Here is a 13,546-nt window from a genome sequence, read left to right as displayed (position 1 = left end):
TCCCCAACAATACCCCTCACCCCGTGTCCCCACCAATAACTCTCACCCGACCCCCTTCCCATAGCCTGCCCCCCCCAGCCACCCACTTTAAGCCAATGAGACAGGTGAACAATATCATTGAAGGAACCCTTTTTTGGACGTCAGAATCAATCTGGCGATGTGATGGTAGTGGTGCTGGTGTGCAGTGTCTGTGACACCCCCTTTTTTTTCATGGGAACAAACTTCTCTCAGGGCAGCACAAGCAGGACAATATGCTGGGACAGCGTGACTTAGGGATCTGCCATACAGTATTACAAGTAATAACATGAACAGATAAGCGCCTGTCAAGGGGAGGATTAATGAATGTGGTTGTGATGATAATGATCATTTCGGGCATTGACAAAAATCCAAAGGGTTGCTGTTTTCCATTCAGGTTTCCCTTGATGTCCTGCGGGTATTTCTTTTTAAGAAAGCTGTCTGCAGCATGCACAAGTGTTTCTAATGACACTGTGCTAGAAAGGCTGAACATTGAATGGGCGTTCTCAGTGCTGGAGGACAAGAAAGAAAGAGTTGAATAAAAGCACCTGAATATAGAGGGGGAAAAAAGTTATCCTCCTGCACGTGTTATTTGTAGCTTTCTATAATATAAATCAAGGACACTGGGTCGTAATTCCAGTTAATTAAACAATTGACGGCCCAATCCAAGACACAGCGGAAAGAATCCTTATGTAATGAATCCACTGAGCCATTGTCAGATCAGGTGAACTGCCTTGTTACCTCAGACCACAACCAATTGTATTTTAATTAAGAGATGGTCCCTCATCTTGGTCTAGAGTGTCAGTGTTGCCTGAGACAGAGTGACCTCATCTGTGGGAGAAGTAGAAGTAGCTTTAGACGAGGGGGGGTCAATGCAGATTTTTTTTAGATCCTTATAACTGAAAACATTCAGAGGAGGGGGGGGGGGGGGGGGGGAGACTAACACTGGTTTTAGATTTGTTTTCAGCCCAGGTGATACTGACCAGGAAACCCTGTTTACCAAAACCAAAGAAACAAGAATATTAAAAAATTCAAATTCACATTCTTTACAAATCTTTCATCAAATTCTCAGCCATAAAGTGGGACTTACTATGAGACCTCAATCATTTTAGCCTTTGGATGCCTTCAGGAACTAGCTAGGTCATTGCTCACAACATAAATTCCCACTGAACTGTCTGGCTAGCTGGTCCCACTTTAAAACTCTATAGAGCTAACACTTAAAAATGGTGACAAAATGAACACATTACAGCACAAAAGAAAACTCAAACCTGCATTTCTGAAGTTGTCTGAAGTATTATTCTGTTGTCAGATGCAAACTTTCAATGAGGATCCAAACTGCAAAAAAAAAATGAAAAAAAAAAAAATCTCTCCAGAGAAATTAGACCAGAGTAGCGTGTCCTCCTGTGTCTGCTTGCATGGAGACAATCTGTGAACCTGTAAACACTGGATTGTTGACAGTTAGTTGGCAAAAGTCCAGCTTCCATAAAACCACATTTACCGTCCTCCCCCCTGGTTTGTCTAGTAGCTCATTCATCCAGTGTGGTGCAGTGGTTGTGCGGGTGAAGCTGCGTGGAGGCCCGTGTGCAACATCCTGACCCACTCAAGGCACTGTGGGTTCGGGTGCTTAATCATTCATGCCGTGGGAGGTGGAGGGACAGGGGGAGATCTTACTCAGCGCTTACCTGGGTATCTACTGCTCTGCTGAGTGTAACATAACGATACAGAAACCAGATCCATACCACACCAGTCCAACCATCCCCCCTTTCCCTCTCTCCTTCTTCTCCTCTCTGAGCTCCATTACATCACTGCAACAGCTTAAAAGCCCCCAGTGTCCTCCTTCCCTGCTGGCACGGTCTAGATCTGGTTACTGATCTTTGATTAGATGGATACATTACAGACTAATCAGCAACTGCTTTATTACTCAGGATAACAATGCCGGTCTTGGGAGCCCGATTGTTCGGTGCGGCCGTCTGAGCTGCCAACGCTTAGTGCTTCTGTACAACGCTGCTGGGTTGATGCCCAAATGCAATTACCTCATTTTTTGCTTGGGTGGAAACAACTATCAACGTGTCTGACTCAGCACATTAGACTGTGGGTCTAAGCCTGCCAGGGGCCACCTATTTCATCTATTTTGCAAAGGACACTGTCGCTGCATCCTGTGCTTAGCGCCGCCCAAGACAAATTACCATTGGTGTAAAGAAATACAAGTAAGCCACAGTGTTAATGTGTGGAGCCAGACTTTGCTGTGTCTGCCTTTGTGAGACTAATTATCATCTAACAGCAGCTTTAATTCAATAAGTTGGTCAGTCAGTAATAGCAAATGAAAGCAAATGAAAGCATGCAATGGCAGAAAAGAACCCCAACTGAATGAGTATTTCCTTTACAATATGTAGTTTGAATTATTGCTTTCAACTAAATGCTAAATCTGCTGACTCACTTGCCTGAAATCGCTGAGCTGTAGAATTTGTTTTCATGCTATTTATATAGATAACAATAAGCCACAAACGGATACACATCTATTAAATTGGAGGATTTGGTACAGGAGTCTCTTGTGAAACGTTCTTTTGTGAACATAAATGACCATGTCTTAAAGTAGCTGTGCCTTGTGGAGGGAGACTGGGTGGGAGTAAAGCCGTGTTTACTCCTGTCACCAAGTAACTACCATTTAAACAGGACACGCCCTCCAAGGTAACACAGGTGTCCATTTACTCTGCTCCGGTGACCTAAATGTGAGGCTTCGCTCACTTAAAGGACTGATAAACATTTGGAAAAGCTTTAAATCGATTGTCCGTGATGGATGACCAGTTGAGTGTTCATCAATGCGTTTGAATTATTCACTCTCCACTCCAGAAAAGTTGTCAAGGTTACCTCTGCCTTTGCCCCACCTCTCCCCCCTGGCCCAGCGGCCCAGCAATGCTTGTCCAATCTTAACAAGCTTTGTGCTACCCACTGGGCTCTGATTCAGCACGAGACCCGGCAAATCCAATTACACAGGAGTCAGAGAGGTTGATTTTCCCATTATAGATTCCATGCTGAGAATGAGAGCTGATGATAACACTCACATCAAACCACTACTGCCCCCTCTCTCTCTCTCTCCTCTCCTTCTCATTTTGTCTCCATTTCACTGTTTCCCTCCCTTTATTTCTCCCTCTCTTCCTATCTAATTCCTCTTTTCCCAAAGACCCTCTTTCTTTCCCAGTCCCTTTCTTTGGATCTCTCCTTCTTTCATACTCCATTATTCAAATTTTTCAGAGCGCCGTAACGAAGCCCGGGCCCCGTCATCATTGCAGCCTCAAAATGCCGCTATCAGTGAGGTTACTTCATACCCGACATTTTTTACTTAGATATTATTTCTGTCTTTGTTATGAGACAAGAAGGATCTACAGCATCATTCTATATAATAAGGCGTTGCATTCACTTGATTTGATCATTTTCTTGACCAAATACCTGCTTACACACCAGGAATAAGATATTTGTCAGCTTGAATAACCTCTGAAAGGTCAGTGATAAAACTTGATGCAGTAACTCAGACAACTTGAGTTAGGGGTGTCTGAGTGCCATCCTTAAGGGACACCATGTGCCTGCTGTGACGCGTAAAAAATGACTGAGAGCTCTTTTGGAAATTAGTCTATTTTACACTCAATCGGATATGGAAAAAGAAGGGGTCTTACGCTCCTCACCCATCATCACCCTTTAGGGCACTGAAAAGGACTGACCTACCCTCACACCAGAAGCTTTGGTGTTGACACAGGTCACTCAAAGGTCAACACCCTTGACCTCTCTAAACCTTCAAGATACGTGTTTCTGTGATCCTGCAGGACAATGGGACTGTGATGTCCAGTAGTCTGTCTGCTGTGTACGAAAGAGAATATGTATTTATTATTTTATATCTATAACTTTTACTCAATAGGTAAAACTTACAATAAGACACTGTGAAAACACTCCATCAGATATAAAAAATACTGCACTGACAGATTACTTAAGTAAAAATACGAGAAAATTAGTAGCAAAATGTTAAGTAGCAAAAGTCATGCAGAAAATGCCACCTGTGGATGTTATACTATTATATGTTTATTTGTAAATTTGTTCACTATTTAATGTATTATTTAACAGGATAATCGCCATGCAACAATAATGCATCATATTTTATAAACTGATCATACATTTCATGTAAAAATCTTAATCTGAAACTACAGCTGCCATTTGAATGTTGAAGTACCGCAAATGTGTCAGTAGTTCAGAAAATACACTTTTTTGTAAACAATTGGACAGAACAGATCCCTCGTTAACGTCATTAATAACACCTGTGCTTTTCCCACGATGACAATTCTGTGAGGGACTGTAATTTAGAGGATTAAACTTTTGTTTAAACACTACTATAATATTATATAATAGTCGGTGTGTGAAATGTCCACATACAAGACTATAGGATGTAACACTAAATGAAAACCTTAATGGTGATGTTGCTGTGACATTTGATCCTTGTTGCGTCTTCCCTCTGTGAAGGTTTAAGTCCACTGAGACCTGTTGTAAGTCGTCTCTGACTGACTGACCTTTGACAGGGCAACCTGAGGCCCGGCGCTCCGCTCCGTCTAGGTTGGACCTTCGCGGAGGAAACAAAGTGTTCGGTAGCACACTGATGCTGCGCCTTGGCTAAGCATGGCTGACAGCAGCTTCCTGTGAGTGGCCAGAGGGTCACTCTGGGTGACACGTTGTTCTGGGGGGACACTGTGTCTCTGCCGGCAGAGGAGATTAGAGGGAGCGAGCTGACCTCGTTCTCAGAGGGGCTGATGTGTTTGGAGTAAACACTTGGTGCAAGACAAAACACAAGCTACATACACAGGCCAACCCTCAGGCGGTGAGCCCATTGTGAGGAGGGCCGTCACTGTGTGTTCCTGAACGCACCATACAAGCTTCCAGAGTCATTGCCAGGAACTCGATATCCTAAAACGTGTATATTATTATTATTATTATACACAATTAGTATTATTATATACATATTTACTTTATAAAACCATTCTGCTAATATTTACGAGACATACAGAAGCTCATTATGTTGCTTTTCTATTGCATAACAAATAATGCAGCGAGCGGAAAACACAAGAACAGTGGATGCTCATCAACATTTACGCAATAGCCCACCAAAATCTGAAACTGCAGCTGTTAAAATGACCACTGACCTGACACAACACCTCTGGGTATTTGAGGCCTTAAAAAAAAAAAAAAAAAAAGCAAAATTACCTATTATATTGTTTTTATGCAAGGTTCTTTGTGTCCCCATCAGATGTTCACTGCAGTAAATTTCAGCACTTACTGATACTTATTTGTGATATGAAATACAAATTTGGTTGTGATCAGTGCTGCTATATAGTTCTGGGCTGCATTGATCGCCCATTCATTTTATCCACTTCTTGGTCTATGAAATAGTAAAAGAAAGTGTTTTGTTATGAGAGCTTGTTTTTTTTTCTTCAGACCAACACCCTTAAACCAAAAAAAATATATATAACCAGATTAGTATCACATAAGACAAAGCAAATCCTCACAAATTAGATTCTCTGACTATTAACAATATTTTGCATTTTAGCTTAGAACAATACTGAAATGATTTATCAGAATGACTATTTTACTGTCAATTAACTAGCTTTTTTTTTTAGCTGTAAGTTCTTAATTTATGAATGAGCAGTTCAAGGACACCGATGTGATCGTGTGGCATTTACTGTCCATGCCAAGCAGCCGTCGTCCTGCTACTCAAATGATAGCTTCCCTCTTGACCTACAGTCTCCCACACGCACCCCGTTTCCAGATCAGAACCCCGCGGGCTCTAGGACCTCCAGGACCTGCTCTTCTGAGGGTGCTCTTGTTTTTGTCCGTTACGTTCATGCATGTAATCATTGATTGTGCCTATTGTGACAGGCCGATTTACCATCTGTAGGCTCCCATGGGGCTGATACTGCTGCTGTCACTGCAGCCTCCCCACAGACTTGAAGGAATTCCCCTTTAATTTCCGGCCGCACATTTTAATCTGACATTCGGCTCTGCTGTTAAAAGATACCTGCTTCACATTCAGACAAGTTTTCCTCGTCTTCTCCGGGAAACGTCTTCCATCCCTGACGTCCTGTCGAATCATGAAACAGTTTGAAGTGAGAAGACAACCTATTAAATGTTGCGTTAATCAAACAATGGAAACATTTTTTTTAAACTTTTCCTTTGTGGGAGGGTGGACCCCCTGGTGTCCCCCTGGCCTACTCATTTATTTCTTTCAGAAATTATGGGAAAGGGAATTAAATCAACAAATAATAAGGCTTTTCAACACCAGTGAGTCAGTTGGGGGTGGGGGGGGGGGGCAATTAGCCTATCCTTAAAGAGCGCACCAAACATGTCACCCATTTCCTCAATGGCATGTTTTTCTTCTTATGTTCATTTGTCTATAAACAACTCAGTGAACAGGTGGTGACAGAATCATTTCTTATTTCCCTTCGTGAAACGCGACGGACACCTTTAGAGCTCCTGCAGCAGTAGCAGTAGCAGTCGTCCCGGCCCCCAGCGGCCCCCAGCGGCCCCCGGCAGCCCTCCCGGCCCCCCAGCCCTCCCTACGCGCCTCCCCGGCTCTTTTTCCCACTGCCAGAAGGAGCAGGACGCGGCCACAGCGGCGGGAAGCAAATTATCTACAAGCACTTCCCTTGGAGAAAAAAAAAAAAGTTCACACTCTCATACACAGATGCCAACACAAGAAGCGACTCACATCGTCTTAGACCCGATGGAGGGAGCTTACTGGGAATAACCTGACAGGAGGATACATAGTGGAGATTTAATGCGTATCCTTACTTTTGGGCGGGGGGTAAATTTGTGTTTTTGTGTTGACTTTACTGCGTTTAATCTGGTTAATATTTTTTTTTAAATCAACATTTTTTGCTGTTAACTAATATACATATTCTCAGCAAGATTGAGGCCTGATTCAGATATTTTATGTTTTATTGAGATGCACCTGTGTGCCACTGGAGGGACAAACAGGAGCTTCCCTTTTCTAATCTCTTTAATCAACATATAATACGAGGACTACAGTGCGTGGATGCGGTACGACCTGACTGTGAATGCAGATTAAACGTGTTGGATGCAGCGCAGCAGCGCACTACGGAAGCCCCTAAAGAGAGTTAAAATCTCCACCTCGCTGCGGCTGGTGTGGATGTGGTCGCTACTGTTAACCGGCACTGCATTAACAGCAGCTGTCAAACTCATGGGATCCTCCTGCCCCCCGGGCGACTGGGAGCTCTGTTGAAAAATCTCCACTGCGCATGTCCGAGCGCTGGACAGCTCCAGAGAGGGAAATTTAAAAACGGTTTTTGGAGAATCAAGTGCAACACGGTGAAATACAGTACAGGGGCTCGCGACCGGCTCACACATTCAACAATATCATCCAAAACAGGTGAATTTTTTTGAAATATCATTATTCTCTGTTTCTGCATCCGTCTTTCTAGGATTGTTGGTTTTCATGGGAGTATTGACATTTTTATCGTTTTTTTAGACTTTAACCAGGATTTCTCTGTACAGGCTGAATTCAAACGTGATCCAATGTGACCTACTGCTATGTAAACATTTATCTGGATGGTTATTGAATACAAGCTTTATTATTCTGTGTATTTTGTATGGAATTTAATTAGTGAGAGTAAGGATTAAAAAACATTTACACTGTAAAATGTGCTTCAGCTACAACAAAGGCACATTGATGCCAAATAGAAAAGTGTATACTCCTATTTATTTTTTTTATATTTGTATATTCTTGTAGGTAATGTTCCTTGAACCTTACATTTGTATTTGAAATGTTTAAAGGCTTATTTAACGAAGAAGATCATTTGAAGTAATGTTATGAATATTGTAATAATGTCTTCTATATAGCCTGTATATCTTGAAAACTCACTGGGATGATAAATTAAAGTGTGTTTATTGCATTGCAGTGGTACCACATATCCCAGGAAATGATAGAAGGTGGAATTACATCCAGGATGTCAGGAATCATTGAGAATGCTGGGCATCATCCGTCTCCACAGGACTACAGGTAAGCCTTGTGACTTAACACGCAGTATATGTTCAGTTCTATCTGGGCTCGAGTTACAGAACCTCCTCGCATTAAACAACATGTTATTTTTGGTTGCATATTGTCAAAAACACTCGGGATCAAATCTGTGACGCCTCAATAAATAAAAGGCATATTTTAATGAATCAAACACTTCAAGGCGTTTTCCCAAATGGTCATGGAACAAACTGTCTAACCTCACTGTGTTTTATCTAAAGGTAGATGGACAGCTCTTTTTGTGCATGGGGGGTTTCATGAAAAAAAAAGGACAGAGAGGAAAAAAATCCTGAAGAATAAATGATTTTCAGTCTGAATGGATCTGTCAGAAACCATCAGCTCTGTTTACACTCCCGCTGTCGGCACACGGAGAGCCTGAGCCTCTTGGCCTGCCGGCTCAGGGGGAGACGGGCGCTCTGGGTCACCAGTATGCACAAGTGGCTCCCAATTAGAAAAGGAGGGAGGCAGGGTGGGAGGCAGGGAGGGAGGCAGGGAGGGAGGGAGGAGGAGGTGCAATATAGTGTTGTTGAACCTCTGGGAAGACTTGGATGATACACAGAGACACCAGCTCAACATGTTTTGCATCAGCGAACAATTGCTACGGTCATTCTGGTCGGGAGAGAGGAGGGGAGGTGGGAATACTCCTCTGGATCTTAATGGACATTTATAATGGACATTTATAATGGACAATTGCAACCTTGAATAGATATGTGAAACAAAAGTGTAAAAGACCAGCTATAGGAAAAGAAAATAAATAAATAAATAAATACAAAATAAAAAAAATCAGTCATAGACTCTCCGATTGTTTGTCAGAAGTGAGAGAAAACTCTCAGCAGCAAGGCAGAGAAAAAAGAATGAGAGTCAGTCTCACAAACGCTACGACACTGAACTTCAAACTCCGGCTGAGATACCGTGACACTTTGCAGGGTGTTAAACTTCCCAATGCCACCTGCTGCAAAAGGGTGATCACTCCAAACCATTTACTGGCGCATGCAAGGTGTTTGAGGACGTGTGCTGCTGATTTCTGGCTGCAATGATGTCATTTATTCAGACGGCAGACACAGGGCTCTGACCTCAAACAACATTTGCACCCCCTCTGGCCCGAGGGGAGGGGAGGGGGGGGGGGGGGGGGTGCTGGTGGTGGGGGGGTTGGGGTGAGGATAGAGGCTGGAAAGGGACAGGGAAGCAGATGGCATCCTATTTGTCCCTCTTATGTGAGGGCTGTCATTCCAACAGATTAATGCAAGGGCTGTGTAAAGAAAAGAAACGACAGAGACAATCAAGGAAGGGTCTGGGGAAGACAATGGGGCCACGTGCCACTGGGCAGATTTGTCGTTTGGGACACAATAGGTGATCATCTTTCAATAGACAACACCAACTGTTGCGGGGAACATGTGCTGCTGTCCCATGTTTCAAACGATCTCATGCGTTGTTTACTTATGATTCAGCCAATGGTGTAAGGCGAGACTGTGGTCACCTGACTCAGGGTTGATTTTTTTTATTAGGAGATTTAGTGCGTGTGTGTAAGGGAGGGGGGTTGTACTCCTACACTGTCCACAGACCCTAACTGAATAGTATGTGTTGTCATAGCGACCCCAATTACGAAACCCTTGCACAGTAAGTGTGTGTGTGTGTGTGTGTGTGTGTGTGTGTGTGTGTGTGTGTGTGTGTGTGTGTGTGTGTGTGTGTGTGTGTGTGCAGGAGACTGGAGAGGATTCAAGAGGATTCCTCTCTTTTCTTTTCTTTCTCTTGGAGACTTGCCACATAAAAGACGTAATGCTGATTGGTGCTGGCAGTGTGCTGGTTAAACAGAAAGCATACATTTTATCCACTTTATAGCACAACATTTATAAAATGATGGGTTGAAAATATGTTTGCGTAAAAAAAAAAGAATGCTACATAAAATTAAAATGCTTTTTTGCACTAATAAATTAAATTAATACATTTATTTTTTGTTTTGTATAATTTGTTTTCATCGTGTTTGAAAAGGGCGGGGAACTATTTACTTTGAGAAAAACAAAGATCAGTGTGCCGAGAAAAAAAAACAACAATCTCAACAGATGATTTACTCTGAATGGAAAGCTTGACTCCCTCACTGTTGATTAAAACCGTCCCTGTTAAATCATACTTGTAGTTAATCTACTTATGGTAAATCCTGGACGGCATGGCTAATACACAGCTCCGCTGAGCAGCTTTCATCTCTGTTTGCCCACATTCACACTCATTAGGGTGGTTTCGACTTTGAAGGACAAAATGTCCCATCAAGTGTTTGGATTTGAATTCCACTTGTGTGTGTCGTGTTAACCCCCCCACCCCCCCCTTCTCTCCCGAAGGCTTCTGACCACGGACCCCTCCCAGCTGAGGGAGGAGGACCTCCCTGGGGACCTGCAGTCTCTGTCATGGCTCACCTCTGTGGACGTGCCCCGACTACAGCAGATGGCTGATGGCCGGGGCCACACTAACGGGCCCTCCCAGGGCAGATTGTTGGAGCAACAGACAGGTGAGGTGACAGGGAGGGGGACAGTGCAACATTCAAAAACCGCATCATCTCTCTGATTGGATGAACCACAACTGCTGGATTCTTCTGGATTTATGGACTAGTTTTAGAACAAAAGAAGACCAATGATCAATACAATATTGATGATTTTGCTATTGTTCTTCACTAAAAACATAGAGACAGTTAATCTCAGAGTTTAATCCATTTGGATAGTTGAAAAATAATTAAAATTGAAAAAATAACATAAAACAATGAAAGGGTTTCTTAGAATCCACAGACGCTATATTGAACACTTTCAACACTCTTATAATCTAATAATAATCTGGCTGCTCCGTCTCACAGCTCAGCTGGGCAACATGACTGCGATGACAGCGGGTCAAGGCTCCATGCTTCACCTGCAGAGCAACATGCAGCACAGCCCTCTGGGAATCAGCATCATCAACACCCACAGCGGAAGTGTGAGTTTTAACAGCAAACAAATAAATACATAAATAAAGAGAAGAACATGTGCATGTTATGTTTTATAGCGCTGCATGACAAATATCATTTTTCCTGCTTAACAGATGTCTCCATTCTCCATGAATGGGCTGCCCTCTCCGGGATACCAGTGCCCTACCTCAGTCTACCAGCCGACGCCCCAGCAGGTCTACTCTCTAACCCAAACTGGACAACAGGTACAAATACATACATACAAATACAAATACATGGACCAATGCTACTTCATAAAAACTAAATTGGTCCCAATAAATAAATGCAAATGATGAAGTTCCTCATTCTTTTCTCCCTTTTTCTCATAGTGTTCAACTGGTGGACTTTATAGTAATGTCTCTTTCAACAACCAAAGTTTATTCACACAACCTCGTCTGGCTCCACAAGACCAGGAGCTGCAGCCTAAGTCCTTCCCCAAGCCAATCTATTCCTACAGGTCAGATATCACATATGCAGCTAAGATATAATAATGTTATTATCTTTGTTGTATTTTACCTTCTCTGCTTTTAACTACATTCAAATAATGATTTTTTTCTCTTTCAGCTGTTTGATTGCTATGGCTCTGAAGAACAGCAAAACTGGCAGCCTCCCAGTCAGCGAGATCTATAGCTTTATGAAGGAACACTTCCCTTATTTCAAGGTGCGATAGTCAAACTGCATGCAACTTTCTGTCCTTTTTCTGTAATATTAATAGAGAGTGACTCATTTCACACCGTTTCTATCCCTGCAGACTGCACCTGATGGATGGAAGAACTCAGTCAGACACAACCTGTCCTTAAACAAATGCTTTGAGAAAGTGGAGAACAAGACGAGCAGCTCATCCCGTAAGGGCTGTCTGTGGGCGCTGAACCCCGCCAAAATTGACAAGATGGAGGAAGAGATGCAGAAGTGGAAACGCAAGGACCTACCAGCCATCCGCCGCAGCATGGCTAACCCTGGTTAGAAATGTATTTTGTTAGAAGGCCTACTGCTCCAAAAGGCAACAAGTCATCAAACCCTGATGTCATGTTTCCACCTTGTCTAATCTGTGTCTTTCCTGCAGATGAGTTGGACAAACTGATCACAGACCGCCCAGAGAACTGCCGACGTAAGGCCTTAGAACCCGGCATGACCCGTCTGCCCAGCTGCCCCGCTGGCCTACCGCTGGCCATCCCAGCCCAGATGCAGCCTCAGCCAATAGTCACACTGTCTCTGCCCTGTTTACCCATGCACCAGCACCACCAGCTGCAGGCCCAGCTCCACGCTCAGGCCCGCCTGGCCCCCATGTCCCCCGCCCCGGCCCAGACACCTCCCCTCCACACGGTCCCCGACCTATGCCACAGTCCACTCGCCCAGCACTCCAGCAAGCCGCCGGACGATTTCTACAGCGTGCATGGCGATACACACACAGAGGTGGATGCGTTGGACCCCAGCATCATGGACTTTGCCCTTCAAGGTAAATACATTTCTTTTAAGTGCCATCGCTGTTTTTTAGCTTGCCAAATAATTCAAGTGTTGTTGCGTTTCTCCACTAACCTCTCCATCTATCTGCTCAGGTAATCTGTGGGAGGAAATGAAGGACGACAGCTTTAACCTGGATGCTTTGGGTACATTCAGTAACTCCCCCCTCCGACTATCAGACTGTGACTTGGGAACCACCAACCTGACTCCCGTCTCCGCTGGAGCGCACATGCCGCTGTCAGACGTGCACGTGACAGGCCTCTACGCCTCCTACACCTCCCAGGATCACCTGTCCTCCCAGTACATGGGCGCGCCAGCCAACAGCAAGCCCATCGCCCTGTTATAAAGCAGCTGGACTGTCTCCAGCAGAGTCTACCCCCGATTCCTTCAACCGCCCGTGGATATCTGTGGATGTCAACTGAAGGAGACTGATGTCAAAGTCTGAATTCTGGTTTCTTTTGTGCTCCTAAACTTAGAAATCACACTGCTTTTCTACAGTCAGCTGGGAACTACTTGGAGAAGGATGTTAGAAAATCGTTTCACTTACAGCCCACAAGAAAACTGCTCATGAGGAACTGAAACTGCTGATGAATAAACAGGTGGCCGTAAGAAAGAAAGCATGCGAGACTGAAAATATCTAGCTTTGCCAAGCAAAGACTCAAAGTCTGTATGAGTACAAAGACTCGATGTGGAGATGTATGTGTAAGTTAGCATCCGCCAGTTTTTCTACTCTAAAGCCCCACCACTGTAGCTCCCTGTCTCTTGTCTGTTGTATTGTGCTAGTAATTATTGCCGTGATGTTTTATTTATATTTATGAAAAGGCAGCTGGAGAAGGTGATGACTCCATCAATCTTTTGCTGTATATATTTGAATGTTTCAAACTGCTATCGCCACAGAAAAGCTTTTTTTTTCCGACTGTATTTACCCTCTTCATTCCAAAATGCCGGTGTGTGCCAACACTGTGAGTAATCCAGATTTTACACATGTGATTAACATGTCTAGAAGTCGGATGTTTATTATGTTCATTAATTTGATC

At 43.6% G+C, this 13,546-nt stretch overlaps 1 protein-coding gene across 1 annotated transcript; it reads left to right on the top strand.

The window, feature by feature from the left end:
- The first annotated feature begins 7,187 nt into the window (after positions 1–7,187).
- On the top strand, positions 7,188–13,521 carry foxn4 (forkhead box N4). The gene is made up of 10 exons (XM_084023919.1): positions 7,188–7,438; positions 7,968–8,068; positions 10,417–10,583; positions 10,923–11,038; positions 11,144–11,254; positions 11,378–11,505; positions 11,613–11,709; positions 11,800–12,007; positions 12,112–12,504; positions 12,605–13,521. Exons 2-10 carry the CDS (start codon positions 7,989–7,991, stop codon positions 12,853–12,855), a joined length of 1,551 nt encoding a protein of 516 aa, XP_083880045.1. The 5' UTR covers positions 7,188–7,438; positions 7,968–7,988; the 3' UTR covers positions 12,856–13,521.
- Positions 13,522–13,546: the final 25 nt, after the last annotated feature.

This window comes from Eutrigla gurnardus (assembly GCF_963514095.1).
Source record: "Eutrigla gurnardus genome assembly, chromosome: 13".
NCBI lineage: Eukaryota > Metazoa > Chordata > Actinopteri > Perciformes > Triglidae > Eutrigla > Eutrigla gurnardus.
Note: the sequence above shows the minus strand (reverse complement) of the source record. Positions and strands in the feature narration are given on the sequence as shown.